The sequence below is a fragment of the Trichosurus vulpecula genome, chromosome 5, assembly GCF_011100635.1.
Source record: "Trichosurus vulpecula isolate mTriVul1 chromosome 5, mTriVul1.pri, whole genome shotgun sequence".
Lineage (NCBI taxonomy): Eukaryota > Metazoa > Chordata > Mammalia > Diprotodontia > Phalangeridae > Trichosurus > Trichosurus vulpecula.
Window position 1 is genome coordinate 286,233,910 of NC_050577.1, and position 14,100 is coordinate 286,248,009.

At 38.2% G+C, this 14,100-nt stretch overlaps 2 protein-coding genes across 2 annotated transcripts in view; one reads left to right on the forward strand and one right to left on the reverse strand.

Moving 5' to 3' along the window:
- The window catches only part of LOC118851487 (PARP1 binding protein), an 86,641-nt gene extending 74,668 nt beyond the window's left edge, over window positions 1-11,973 (forward strand). Inside the window, exons 10-11 of the mRNA XM_036760951.1 lie at window positions 8,563-8,701; window positions 11,630-11,973. Of these exons, the coding sequence (XP_036616846.1) occupies window positions 8,563-8,701; window positions 11,630-11,973 (483 nt within the window). The remainder of the gene's footprint in view (window positions 1-8,562; window positions 8,702-11,629) is intronic.
- A 383-nt stretch (window positions 11,974-12,356) lies between these two features.
- PMCH (pro-melanin concentrating hormone) lies at window positions 12,357-13,529 on the reverse strand. The gene is made up of 4 exons (XM_036760952.1): window positions 13,496-13,529; window positions 13,199-13,464; window positions 12,692-12,896; window positions 12,357-12,406 (listed from the first exon to the last, which is right to left on the reverse strand). The coding sequence occupies exons 1-4, from the start codon at window positions 13,527-13,529 to the stop codon at window positions 12,357-12,359; spliced, it is 555 nt and encodes a 184-aa protein (XP_036616847.1).
- Between the last annotated feature and the right edge of the window lie 571 nt (window positions 13,530-14,100).

Genomic DNA, 14,100 nt, shown 5'->3' on the forward strand with positions numbered 1-14,100 from the left:
CAAATACAAGATTACTGAGTTCCCCTGTTTCTGGTTCTCCCTTGTTAGTTAGTCTGTTCCACTGATCTATTTTTTCGGGGGTGGGGCAGGGAGGAGGTTAAACCAAAAACAAATGGTTCAGGTGGTTATTGCTTTATTATAGCTTTATTATACAGTGTGAGGTCTGGAAGTGCTACTTCCCCTACATCTCTGCTTCCCCACCCCCCTCCATTATTTCCCTAGATAGTCTGCCTAGATCTTTTGTTTCTCCAAATGAATTTTTATTTCTTAAATGATGCCTTTGGTAGTTTGATTGGTATAGCATTAAATCTATACATTTATTGATAGTATTGACATTTTTGACATATTGGCATGGCCCAGCCATGAGCACTGAATAATCCACCAACTATTTGAGTTGTTCTTTATTTCTTTGCGGGCTGCTTTAAAACTGAAATCTATATAAATATTTTGTGTGCTTTATATCAGAGTGAGTCCCCAAATATTTTAAGCATTTTGTAGTTATTTTGGATAGGAATTCCGTTTCTATTATTGCCTTTTTGGTTTTGTTATTATATAAAAATGTTGTTTATTTTTCTGGGTACATTTTTACTGAATCTATCAATTATCTCATACCACATCTTTGCTGATTCCCTGGGATTTTCTAAGTAGAACATCATGTCATAAGGAAATAGGGATAGTTTTATCTCTACTTTGCTTACCTTTAGACATTTAATTTCTTAGTATGTGCTGAGCTCTATGCTAAGCTGAGGACACAAAAGAAACAAAAAGACAATTCCTGCCCTCGAGGATCTTATATTCAAGTACAGGAAACTGTAAAAGTGGTGTGAAGGGAGCAAGCATTTATTAAACACCTACTGTGTACCAGGCACTATGCTTTACAAATATTATTTAATGCTCAAACCTGGGAGGTAGGTGCTCTCATGAGCATCATTTTACAGGATGAGAAAGCCGCTAGCGTTTGGTGGCCAAGGCTACTTCCAGTATGGGAAGGCTGCTGAGAAATGGAGAAAGAAGTCTAGTCAATAGCACTGGCCAGATAGGAATGAAGAAGTGAGTTACAGGATTAATTAATAATTAAAATTCTCCTTTTCCCCCCAAGTATAAATATGATGGGCAAGTCAACTAACCATGCAGTCTCCATTTTCTTATCTATAAAATGGATAGAAATACCAACATTAGAGGGCTTTGTTTTTGTTACTTTTTAGGAAAGTGCTTTGCAAACTTTAAAACCCTTTATAAATGTGGTTTATTCTAATAAATGTAAGACTGATCATGAATACTTTTGGTGTTGTAGCTCTGTCACTTTATTTTTTTCTATAGCTTTTACTTAGCTCTTGAGTTGGCCTAGCAAATAGGTCTTACATAAAGTAATTCAGAAGGAAACCGAGTTGGTGTTAATGTGTTTTGTAGTGCATGACTCTTCAAGCTGAAGCCCCAAAAGAATCAATATAACCAGGTACATAAATGACTCCAGTACTTCACCAGCACTTACTGGAATGACAGAGTTGCAAAAGAAAGCAATGTCATTGAGCTAACTATGGCTGGGCACTTTAGTAGCTCATAAACCCTTTTTAACTCTGACTCTCTTGATAGAAAATTTCTTTTGAGGTATGGAAAGAATCTATTCTTGTAAAGTATATTTTTAATTAGGTAATGAGACTAAACTTGGAGATTTGGTTTGTTTGGTGACTTGATCGTGAATTGCCCATCTCATATTGTCTTGGTCAATATCCTAAACTTCTCTGGCTCTACTGTCTGGATGAGTGGGAAAAAAACATTTATTAAGCTCTTTCTAGTATTAAAAATTGAGACACAACACCATTCCTGTACTCAAAGCAACAAAGAGAAGAGAATAGTGGCCAGAGAAGGGAGTCACAGGGATGCTGAGCTGAGCCATAGGGCAATCAGTGGATCATTGCACCATTTCCAGAAGCAATGCTACTACTGTGATTAGATTGCTGATCCCAGAGAAAGAGGTGGGAAGTGTTTGTATGTAGGAGAGGTGGGGGGGAGACAAGAAGGACAAATTGGTAAGGGTACATGTGGGTGCCAGGGAGGATGGCAGAATATCCTACAATGTGTAGAGTGTATTAATGTGAAGGATGATCTGGGGCGAACTAGAAATAATCTACTTCCCAAAGTTGTTGTGAGAGGTAGATGCTATTATTATCCCTATTTTACAGTTGAGGAAACTGAGGCAGACAAAGTAACTTGCTTGGGGTCTAGAAAGTATCTGAGGCTCAATATGAACTCAGGTTTCCCTGACTCTAGACCCAGAGCTCTATCCATTGAGCCACCTAACTGCCTAGGAAGTTGGAATGCATGATCTCTGAGAATCCTTGCAAGTCTAAATCTCTGTAATTTTAATGAGAATATTAGAGAAGCAGCAGGAATGGATAGGGCACTGGACTGGGAATCAGAAAGACTCCTTGGAAAATGAGGGGGCTGAATTCACCATTCTCTCAGGTGCTTTCCAGCTCTCAATCTCTGGCTATGGTCATTGTGGTTCAAGAAGGGTTCTAGAAAGAGATCACACTTGAATTGGATCTTGAAGAATGGGTGGGAGATGGAAAGGAAGAGAGCCCATTCTAGCCTGGGCCAACAGCACTGGCAAAGGCCTAGACAGGGAACAGCAGGAAAAGCAATGGAAAGTAGTAGAAAACAAAATTGTAGAGATAGGACAGGGTCCAGTTTTGGCAGGCCATGAAAACCAGGCTTGAACTTGATGCTCTAGGCGATAGGGTCCCATTTTAGAACGTAAATAGGAAACGTTTGAGGAAGATAAATATAGCAACATTGTGCAGAGAGGATTGAGAAGAATTTCAAGAGAGAAAATAGGAGGGGTAATCTTTCTCTGATTTTCGAAGGGCCTGAGCAATAATAGCTAATAATACCTGGCATTTATAGATTAAGGTTTGCCAAGTGCTTTATGCATGTTATCTTAATAGGGCCTTTGAATAAGAAAGACTTGTATCTGTGGGAGGAGAAAAGGCCTGATTTGATAGTAGCTAGTTGAGAAGATGAGAGGGATGACTAAAACCTAGAGGAGGGAAAGAATGTTGGTGGCACTGAATCCAAGAAAAGCTGGTTTTCGCCGAACAAATGAGGTTGGTTTGGAGCATTTTGAGATCATGTCCTGTCCTCTGATCAGAGCCACCAAAGGGCCAGAGAAGCCTGCAGTATTCTGGCCTTCATTATATTACAAAAATGAATATCTGGCTTGTCATGGTGTCCTTGGTCTCCCTGGAATTTCTGACCAGATTAGAATTTGAAAACACTATAATTCTTAATCCCCTGAGTCATTGGAGACTTTGACCTAATCTAGAGAGGGAAGTCCTTAGTTTTTCAGAGAAGTCACCTTCTCTAGCATGTGCCCATGTTACCAATGTTCTTTTTGGTACATAATTCAGAACCATAATTGAAGCCTATGTGCATTGGTTCCTTTGTTGCCATGGAATGTCTCCATCCTTTGTTCCATCATTACTGTAACTGTGAGCTGGAAATGGCTTGAATGAAGAGTTTTCTGATTACTAGGGGAATCTTTTGGCTAGACTTTCTCTTCAAGCGTGCTGCTTATAAAATAATAAATGTCTCTGACGGATTAGTTAAACACAGTGTAGATTGTCTTCTTCTGCAGCCCAGATAGTGACTTGTCCAAGATCCTACAGGTAGTAAGTTCCACTGGTGCTCTTGCCCATGTCCTGCAACTCCAAATCCAACCCTCTTTTCACCACACCATGCTGCCTCTCCTGTCAGTCAGATGGCATTTATTAAGCCCCCACTATGTGGCAGGAACTGTTGGGAATGCAAAGAAAAGTAAAAAACAGTCCCTGCTCTTTATAGTGAGGGGTGAGGTGAATGGGAGTCAAGGACAGGAGAATGTGCAGGACAGTAGAGTATCACTAAAGCCAAGGCGGAAGGCTAAAGGAGGAGGTAGTCAGCATTGTCAAACGCTACCCATGGTCAATTGATGCATTGATAGTATTCCCATAAAGAATACTTAAAAGAAGGGATTAAACCAAAAATATATCCATTGTGAGATTTTTGTGTTTTCTCTTTGTTTACTTTGCGTTAGTCAGAGTCAAACATGAATTGTTACTTTGAAGTCTATACAGAACCAAAAATTAGAAGTTAACTGAAAAGGGTAACTCTTACTTTTCCCAACATAAACAACTTGGAATAATTGATGACTTGAATTAAACCAAAACTGGGCTGAAATTCTATCTGGAATGATAGTAAATTTAGAAATGTTAAAAAAGAATAAATGAAGTTAAACTAATTATAATTAATAGTGGTACTAACAGTTAAGTGGAAAATACTAATAATAATAATAATGATAGCTAGCATTTATGTAATGACTACTATGTGCCAGGCACTGTGCTAACTTCTTTACAAATATTATCTCATTTGATGTTCACAATAACCCTGGAAGGTTGGTACTATTGTTATCCCCATTTTACAGCTGAGAAAGTAAGGCAAACAGAGGTTAAGTGACTTGTACAAGATCATATAACCAACACATGAGGGCACATTTGAATTCAAGTCTTTTTGACTCCAGGCTGAGTTCACTCTCCACTATGCCATCTATTTTCCTATGACTTGTAACTTCTTAACATGTATAAGAAAAGATAAATTTAAATTAAAAAAAATATGTGGGAATACAGTACTGATTAGAAAGAAGACAATTGAATATGAAAAGATATTTATAATTTTAAAGTTAAGGATTTAATTATTATACTTGAGCCTTAGAAACTCATTCCAAATGTAGATGATTATTTGAACTCATTCTCTAATCCAATAACAAGAAGAGAGATACAAATTAAAATAAACAACAAGAGACTTTGCAGTTCCCCTTCACACCCGAAAATTGTCAAAGATGATAAAAACTGCGGAGAGTCAATGTTGGCAAGGCTGTGGGAACAGGGGCAGCCATGAATGGGTCCAGTTGTTCTGGATATCAGTTTGGAATCATGCAAGGAAACTGACTAACCTGTCTGTAGCCTTTTATCCAGTGATCCTGCTACTGGGCTCCGAGGATGTCCAGGACAGAAATAAATGTGTCTGAGTCATCCCAGAGTATTTAGAGTCGCACCCCTTCTGGTGGCAATGTACTGGAAACAAAATGGGCATTAATCAGCTGAGAATGATTGTAAAAACTACAGTTTATGATTGTAATGGAATATCACCTAATAAGAAAGGACAAATATAAGGAATTCAGAGAAACGTTAGAAGATTTGAGTGGACTGGTACAGAGCAAAGTAACCAGAGCCCAACGAGTATTATATACAACATAAAGGGATAAACAAAACCCAAAAACGATGGTCCTAGAGAACAGATAATATATGTTTGGAGTCAAAGAGACCTGAGTTCAAATCTAGCCTCAAATGCTTACTAGTTGTGGGTCCCTGGGCAAGTCACTTAGCCTGTCTGCCTCACTTTCTGCATCTGTAAAATGGGTATAATAATAGCACCTACCTCCCAGGGTTGTGGTGAAAATCAAATGAGATAATTGCAAAGCTCTTCACACGGTGAGTACCTGATTATATAGTATGCAGTATATAAATATTAGCTATCATTATTATTATTACTGTTATCATGGCATTGAGACATGGAACTGTTAGAACAGAATGTTGTGTCCATGGACTGATGCACTATGTTGGCTGTTCTTCCTTAATTTTTTTCTTCCTTCCCTTGAAGGGTTTCAGTCTGGAAAGGGAGAGAGAGGGACTTTCTCATTTCCTCCAAATGACTGATAGAATGACAAAAGACATCAGGAAAACAGTTTTTTAAAAAAAGAGAAACTCCATTTCACTATTAATGGGGTTGACTTATGATAATAGTTGTAACTTTTTAACAGTTTGACTCATTCTTCTCCTTAATATAACCAGAGTCAGGCTTTCCTATATGAGGTACTATTTTCCTCAAACTGGGAACCTCCTAAAAATTTCAGTTTAAAAGCAGTTTGTGGCAAAAGGACTTTACCAATTCTTGGCAAACTTGAAGTTCATTGCAATTTTACTGCGCGTGGAAGTCTTTCCAAGGGGTGGGGGTGGGGGTGGGGGTGGGGAAACCACTCTGAAGCAAAATTCAATCTCATCTTCTCATGTGACTCGAACATAAAATTATTTGAACAGCCACGCATGAATCTGGACATTCTTCTCAGTTGTTTAGCACTTCAAAAGCTGGTTCAAGAGAGAATTGTTTTGCCTATTTGTGATTCCAATACAAATAAACAGAGAGATTTGGAAAATTTGCAACAGGAAGCAATCTCAATTCTAAGTAACCACTAATCTTGTGAACAGAAATTCAACTTTTGTGAACAAAGGAAAAGCAGCCTCTTTTTAAGTTATAAATATAATCTAATGCTGCAACTTAGCATTTTCTCCCTATTTTGGGGTAGAATTAATAGAATCAAAGAATCTTAGTATGTGAAGGGGCCTTAGGGAGTCCAGCCTCCTTTTCAGTTCAGGAATTCCTTTTCTGATATCCCTGATGGGGATACACATAGCCTCTCTTGGACATTTTGAGTGACAGTACTCTCTATTTTGTTAGGTGGCTTATTCCAACTAGTTCAAATCAACAGGCTTTTATTGAGAGCCTACTGTGTGTCAGGCCCTGTTGTGCACTGGAAAGTCCTTACCCTCAAGAGCTTACATTCCGTTTCTGGATAATGTTACTTATTTTAAAATCCTTTATTTTAGTAAGAGAGTATCTGCTTCTTTTAATCTTCTACCTAGTGGTTACAGTTCAGCCCTTTGAAGCTACATATAATACATAATACATTTAATAGATCTACAATAAAAAAGCTTACTTTTTCTATGTGATAACAATTCTCAAATATGTTAAAGGCTATCCACATTTCCTCAGTTCTTCTCTGATTAGCATCCCCAGGTCACTTAACTCTTCCTCATATGACTTGGCTTTCAGACCTTTCACCGTCTCAGTCATCGACCTTTAGATACTCTCTAGCTTGTCAGGGTCTCCATTGAAATGTCATATTTAAGGCTCAACATATACTCCAATTGTAGTCTGACCAGTGCAGAGAATACTGGGACTATTACTTCCCCATTATCCAGGATATACTTCTCTTAATGGACCCGAGGATCAAAACTGCTTTCTTGGCAGCCATATCACAGTATTGGCGATGTTGGACTTCCAGTTGATCAAAATCTCTCTGTCTTCTTCATTATGAAAGGCCATTAAACTAGATCCCTTTTGTTCTTAGGGAGTTAGTAATTTTTTGAACCTAAGTGCAGGACTTTGCATTTAACCCTAATAAATTTTATCTTGTTGCTTTTGGCCCCTTGTTGCAGCCTTTTGAAATCTTTTTGAATCCGGCTTCTGGCATCTGTTTCCTTAGTTATCCTGCCTAGTTTTGTACATCTGTGAATTTGACAAGCAGTGTTTTGTGATAGCAGAAACCACCTTCATAATCCTTTCTGTACAGCCTCATTGGAGGTGGGGGTGGGGAGGAGACATCAATGAAAGAAAAACATTTCATGTAATTGGGGCACATGAAAAGTGATTTTTAGTGGGCTGGTGGGAACAGATGATGTCATAGGCAAGGGAAATTCAAGTCTGGGAGATAGAAAAGTTCTTTATCCTTTAGGGTTATGGGCTACTTCTGGAAAAGATTTGCTGCTTCTCTGTGCCCTCTGAATGGAAGCTTGTTCTAATTTTGCTTAATGCACAATTGAAGACCATTTCTCTTTGGTGTGGAGAGCGTTGCCATTATCTTTGGAAAGGTTCACAGTTGTTTGCTTCAGTGCGCTCCGAAGCTTCTCTTAACCAGGATGATAGCCAACATTTATAGAGCACTTTAAGGTTTGCAGACTACTTTCCCTCTGTTCCTTCATTCTATCTTCACAACAACCCTCTGGGATAGGTGCTATTATAATCCCCATTTTACATGTGAGGAAACTAAGGCAGAGAGACTTGCCCAGGGTCACATTGAGTGTCTCAGGCAGGATTCGAACTCAGTTCTTACTGACACCAAGTCCTTCAGCCACACCACTGAGCTGTCTGATGTAATCTCCAGAGTGTTAGCAGCCATAGAACGCAATGCCAAAAAGCTCATTAGAATGTCATTCATTGCGTAACTTAGTTTTAATTCAAGGTGCTGTTTCCCTGATGACGCCTAAATTGTCAGATTTAAATTTCTTTGAGAAATCTTCATGCTATCCACAGAGCATACTTTTCTCTGAAATTAATTTACTTTCCTAATTTAATATCACCAATTTCTGACTTGAAAGATATGTGATCAAAAGCAGATTTGTTGTGAGAACTCACAGGCTCGTTGAGCTAGTGCTGGAAAAGACCTTAGAAGCATCAGTTCAACTCCTCTGACTTACAGGTGAGGAAAGTGGGTCTAGGTGAGAAGAGAAGTGACTTGTCCAAGACCACATAGGGAGTAGGGAGCAAGACACCAGAGAAGGATTTCAGGACTTGAGATGAATGACATTTCCAATGATCAGAAGAATTTTAAAGAATTTTTACTAGATGAGCGTTAGTCGAACAATAAGCATATGAATAATTTTTGTTCATTTTCTGTTGCTTCACCAGATGAAACAAACCTTAATCAGGTCCCAGTTTGCTTGCACTTACAAAGATGACTTCATGACCAGCCACGAGAGATGCAGCAGTAGGAACCATGCCAAAGAAGAGCCAGTGTGTACACCTCACCTGCAAAATGCCCTTCCTGGTAATTGCTGTCATGTTATCTGAACGGTTTATAACTAACTCTGAGCTAATAGTGGAATGGAAAGCAAAAGAAAACAAAGTATTTTAAGTGATGGGAAATTTATCCTGGAAGCTTTTATTTCTTTAAGTGAAATAGAATCTTGCGTTTTGCTTAAGTGAATCTACATGACAATTTGCAAATGCATAAAGCATGCCCCTTGAACTTTTCATTGATCTTAAACTTCATAATTTACTTTTTTTTACAAAAAAATTGGAGAATTTTATGTATATCATTTTCATTCTTCATTTAAAGAATTTTTATATACACACATAAGTTTAAATTCTCTTTTATCATTATCTCTCTATTGTCAGTCACCTCACTCTGCCTTATTCTTCTTAAACCTATTCTTTATTCTCACTGCAAACTCTATTCCCTCTATGCTTGTCTGCCTGCCTGATTCCCCACCTGCTTATTCTACCAGTCCATCATACCTTCTCTGTGCTTACTTTCCTCAATCCTATAGTTAACCAGTTTACTGATCCAGCATCTTACACCCTTGAATCCCTTATTGCCTCATTGGTTTGTCACTCACCCCCAGCAGCAACCTGGCCTTAGTCTCCTTCCCCTTCTGCCTTTTCTGAGCTGATGTAGGAGATGATGAATGTTTCCAGAAGGAAGCACTCAACACTGCTGACAGTATCCGTTAACAGATTCATTTTTTGTCATCCTATATACAGTCTTATTGTTTAATGGAAATCCTTTTCTTTTCCTATTGATCGTCTATCACATTCTATGCAGTGACTTTTCTAATCCTCCTTTCTCTCCCAAGCCCCTAGTGCTGCCACTTCTTGTCTTATAGTGGATAATATCATTCTTTACTTTGCTGAGAAAATCAAGGTGATTTGTCATCAGTCTTCCCACTTCTCTTCCTTTGTACATTACATCCTCTCAATATATTTTCTCATCCTCTCCTTTGCTCCAGTCTCTGAGCAAGAGATAGTTCTCCTGTTTGGCAAGGTTAAACTCTTGGTCTCATCCCCTCTGTACTCCTCCACAATCTTGCCCTATGAGTTATTTCTTCTCTTTATTTCAGTCTCTCCATGTCATCTAGCTCCTTTCCCACTGACTACACATTTTCTCAAGCTTCACTTGTCCTTAGAAACCTTTGCTTGACCCTGACATCTCCTCAAGCTGGCCTTCTAGAACTGTCTTCCTTTTTACTCCCAGGATTCTAGAACAGGAGTTCTTAGCCTGGCTTCTGTGGAAAGATTTCAGGGGTCTAGGAACTTGGGGGAAAACACATCTTTATTTTCATTAACCCCTAAGTGAAATTTAAAATTTCAATTATTCAAAAACATGATTCGGAGAGGAGTTCCATCAGTTTTACCAGACTATGAAAAGGGTCCGTGACATGCAAAAAAAGTCATGATTCCCTATTCTTAAAAGGAAAGGCCATATTGACCATCTCTGCTTCTTAATCAATCACTCAGTCCTTTTTTTTTACCACCTTGTCCTTTGGCTTCACACCTGACCACTACTCATCATATTGCTATATCTCTTAACTGCTAAACTCAATGGCCATTTCTGCCTTAAGGTGTTGAGAGTATTTGGCACCATATACCACTCCCTTCCTCCTGGATGCTCCTTTTTTTCCCCTTGGTCTCGATGACTTGCTGTCTTTCATTTCTCCGTCTACTTTCCTGGCCACTCCTCAATTACCTTTGTTGGGTTATCATCCATCTCCTGCCCCCTAAAAGTGCATGTGATCCAAGGTACCACTCTGGACCCTATTCTGTCTGTATGCTCTTTCCCTTGGTAAGCTCATCTGCTCCTGTGGGTTCAGTTATCATCTTTAGGCATGCTACTCTCAGTTCCATAAATCCATTCCTAATCTCTCTTTGGGACTCCAGTCCAGACGCTGATTCCTGGGTATCTGGTTGACATCTTATAAACAACCCATCCAAAATGGAACACATCAATTTTGCCCAAGCATTTATCTTCCCCAAACATGGTACTTTACTTATCTATGGCCATGTTTTCTCTCCCCAGGCTTAATTTTTCAATGAGGAATTACGAAGTTAGAGATTCTTTTAAGTAATGTGGAAATCTAGAGTAATATGAGAAGCAACTTGGTGTTAGTGGATAGGGAGCCATCTTTATAGTTAGGAACATGTGGATCCAAGGTCTGCCTTTGTCACTTATTGCTTATATGACCAAGGGCATGTCTTTTTACCTCTTATTGTCCCTGGCAGCTATCTGCTAAGTTGCAAGTGATTTGCCAGTCTGCATTAGTAGAGAGAATTTCCATTCTGGGAATCCCCTTCAGCAGTGAAATCCTAGGTCTAGATTGACCAAACTCCCAGTCTCCCACTAATATTTTTAGATATGTACTAAATTCCATGACAAATTTAAATTTTTTTTGGGCAGGGCAATTGGGGTTAAGTGACTTGCCCAAGGTCACACAGCTAGTATGTGTGTCAAGCGTCTGAGGTCGGATTTGAACTCAGGTCCTCCTGATTCTAGGACCGGTGCTCTATTCACTGCACCACCTAGCTGCCCCAACAAATTTAATTTTTAAGATTAATTGCAAACTATTTCAAAGTCATGGAGAGTTAAATGTTTAAAATATTTTTCTGTAACTAACTTTAGTGGACAAAATTATAAATCAGTTGTTTATTAAGAGAAAGTATTTAGTTGAGAGCCAAATTAGGTGATGTAAAGAACTGTAAAAGAACTGAAGACAGAGGAGTTTGATAGTGGTTTGCTTCCATTAGATACCCTCTCACTTAGTAGCATTCCTATGTACTTAATCAGCTAACCTAGTTTTATATAAAGAATTATTGATGAAAACATATAACCTTTGAATGTGTTAGCCTACTCTGACTTCTTCTGGGCAGTAGTACTGAATAGGTATTTATTTTCCTTTTTTTTATACCTCATGCATAATAGAAGGCACAAATTCATTTGATGGAGTACCAACCCTTGGAACAAGTTCTGGAATTGTTCAGCTGAACAGAAGTAAAACTGAAAAATTATCCAAAAAATCAAGTGGTCCGACAGGAAACAAGGGCCCCAAGAGGAAACAGGTGGATTTGAATGGTGACAATGGCCTCTGTGATCATGAAAATGAACTGTCTCAGCCCCAAATGGGTAAGATCCCTAAGACATCGAACAATCTACAAAATAAATCAAACCAAATTCTAGCCAGATCAGCAGCAAAAAGCTGCAAGCCAGCCCCCAAGAATAAGTTGATTGCAGGGCAGACAAAATTAACTCAGTTTTTTAGACTCTGAATTTGTGTTTCTTGTTCTCCAGGTATCTGTATTAGTCACTAAACAAAACCAAATCATCAGTGGAAAGGTCATGACTATCACCTTTGGAAAGGTCAATATGTCAAATACACTTGTGCTTTGTCTGATTGAAATGTAGAATATAGAAGGTGTTACCATCGATCAAATAGACAAATGAGTCATGATTTGTCCTGAATTCTCACAAGGTTTATTATACAGCAAAATGGTTACATTTAGTTTACCCAGGAAAAATCTCAATCATTTATTCCAAAATACAAACACTGACCACATGCACATTTATGAAGCACAGTAACTTTCATGTTTTGTTTCACTGGCACCTCAATAGCTTTCTTTTCTTGGGAAAAGATGATGTAGGCCTGCAGGTATCAGATTTGCCAACAAGGTCGATAGACTCTTCCCAGCATGCACCTGAGCACTGTAGGGAAAAAAATTCCAAAAGTTTAGATTATTAAAAGGATTACATTATAGTGACTATACTAGAAATGCAAGAATGATTAGATTAATGTAGTAATCCTGAGTAACCAGAATTGCTATAATTTCATCACTGTTAATTTATTGGGTGCTGAGTGCTTTATATTAAAAACTGTGTTTTTACAATTGTATTCTTGTTTGATATTGTTGTAATCATCTATTTCTAAAGCCATATTTCTATTTTTGATAACTTTTAAGATGTCTGAGTTGAATAAATAAAACTACTCACTGTCAAAATCTCTCCTTCCTATTGGAAATTTAACTGAGTTTTCTTCATCCCCAATCTCTCGCCTTTCCTGTGTTGATTCAATATTCTGAACTCCACTGTCAGCTGGAAAAGCCACTGATCCCTTCAGTGCAAGATAAGGGAGCTGCTTAAGGGCTACGTTCAACGGCAGACCACGGTTTAAGAAACTATGTTTGGAGCCTATGTTCTGTTTCAAAGAAAAAGTTGAATTATGTTTCAGCTTTCTTATTATAAAATGAAAGTGTAATTTCATGGTAGAACATGTATACGTTAATTAGTGACATCCGTTTAATTTTTGTTCAGAAACACTTGGATGAACCATGTTCAGGAAGACTGAAAACCTTCCAGGGTATATAATATCACACTGATGATATCGAGGCATCAATAGGTTTACATTAAAGCCGTAATTATCAATCATAGATAATTTTGGTTGAGCTTTAAGAAGACAGGTATGAATGATTTAAACTCCTATTGATGTTAAGAAATTACCTTTGAATTTCTGCTGTCCTCCTCGTTGATAAAGCTACCCTCCTCAGATTTATAGTGTTCAAGGGAAGGCACAGCTCCGGATTTCTCTGCAATATCTTCCTTCTGAAGGGCTTTCCCCATCCCAAATGGATTTAGGAACATGTCGTCCTCAACGGTTCTCATGGATTTTGATGCTGAAAGCAAAAATGCCTGAGAGAAGAAAGACAAAGTTAGTATGAGCATGTAGGATGAGAAACCCATGCCTGTTATTCTTCCACTGTTTGCTGTTTGTCTAGGACCATGCAGGTGTTGATACTTGTGCTTTGGAAAACAGAGCCTTCTCAGTTGACATTCTTCCTCCGCTGTCCTTACCTTTTATATGTTTCCCCTGTGAAGAGAAAGCACTTCAAAGATTTAAGTCTATCATTTTTTGAGTGACTCATCAAATGAAACGCCTTTTGTGTAGCTAAAACCTTATATTGTCTAGGTTTGGGCATTGTAGATTTTTAATCTCCAGCATGAATTTTCTCAGTATGATTAAAATTCTTTGTGGAAGGCTTAGTGTACGACAGATTAGATGTTCCTTGTAAATGGGATGTTATTAATGTAGTCTACAGGACATCTGCCTCTCCTCTAATCCTCTTTTCAATAGAACTTCCCTTTTGATTAAATACATTAAAAAATCTAAGTATTCAAAGATGACAGGTAGAAGGATTTTGTTTCATTTTAATCCCTGAATAGGGTATAATTGCTTTTAAGTGATAGTTGTTTGATAAACACTTAACAAAATAAATCCCTGAGGACTGAAATACATATGATTGTAAACAGGTTTATAATTCAGGCATTACATCTGAATTCTCAATGTTAGTAATTGATCTCTGTACTTCTGGAAAAATGCTTTTGTAGGATATTGATATATTTGC

What these genes read in the sequence shown, in the direction of transcription:
- PMCH (XM_036760952.1), bottom strand. Translation starts at nt 13,529, where the DNA reads ATGTCAACTGAGAAGGCTCTGTTTTCCAAAGCAC. An exon ending in GGCTCTGTTTTCCAAAGCAC is followed by an intron (nt 13,465 to 13,495) that starts AAGTATCAACAC and finishes GTCCTAGACAAA; the next exon opens with CAGCAAACAGTGGAAGAATA. An exon ending in AGGACAGCAGAAATTCAAAG is followed by an intron (nt 12,897 to 13,198) that starts GTAATTTCTTAA and finishes TCTTTGAAACAG; the next exon opens with AACATAGGCTCCAAACATAG.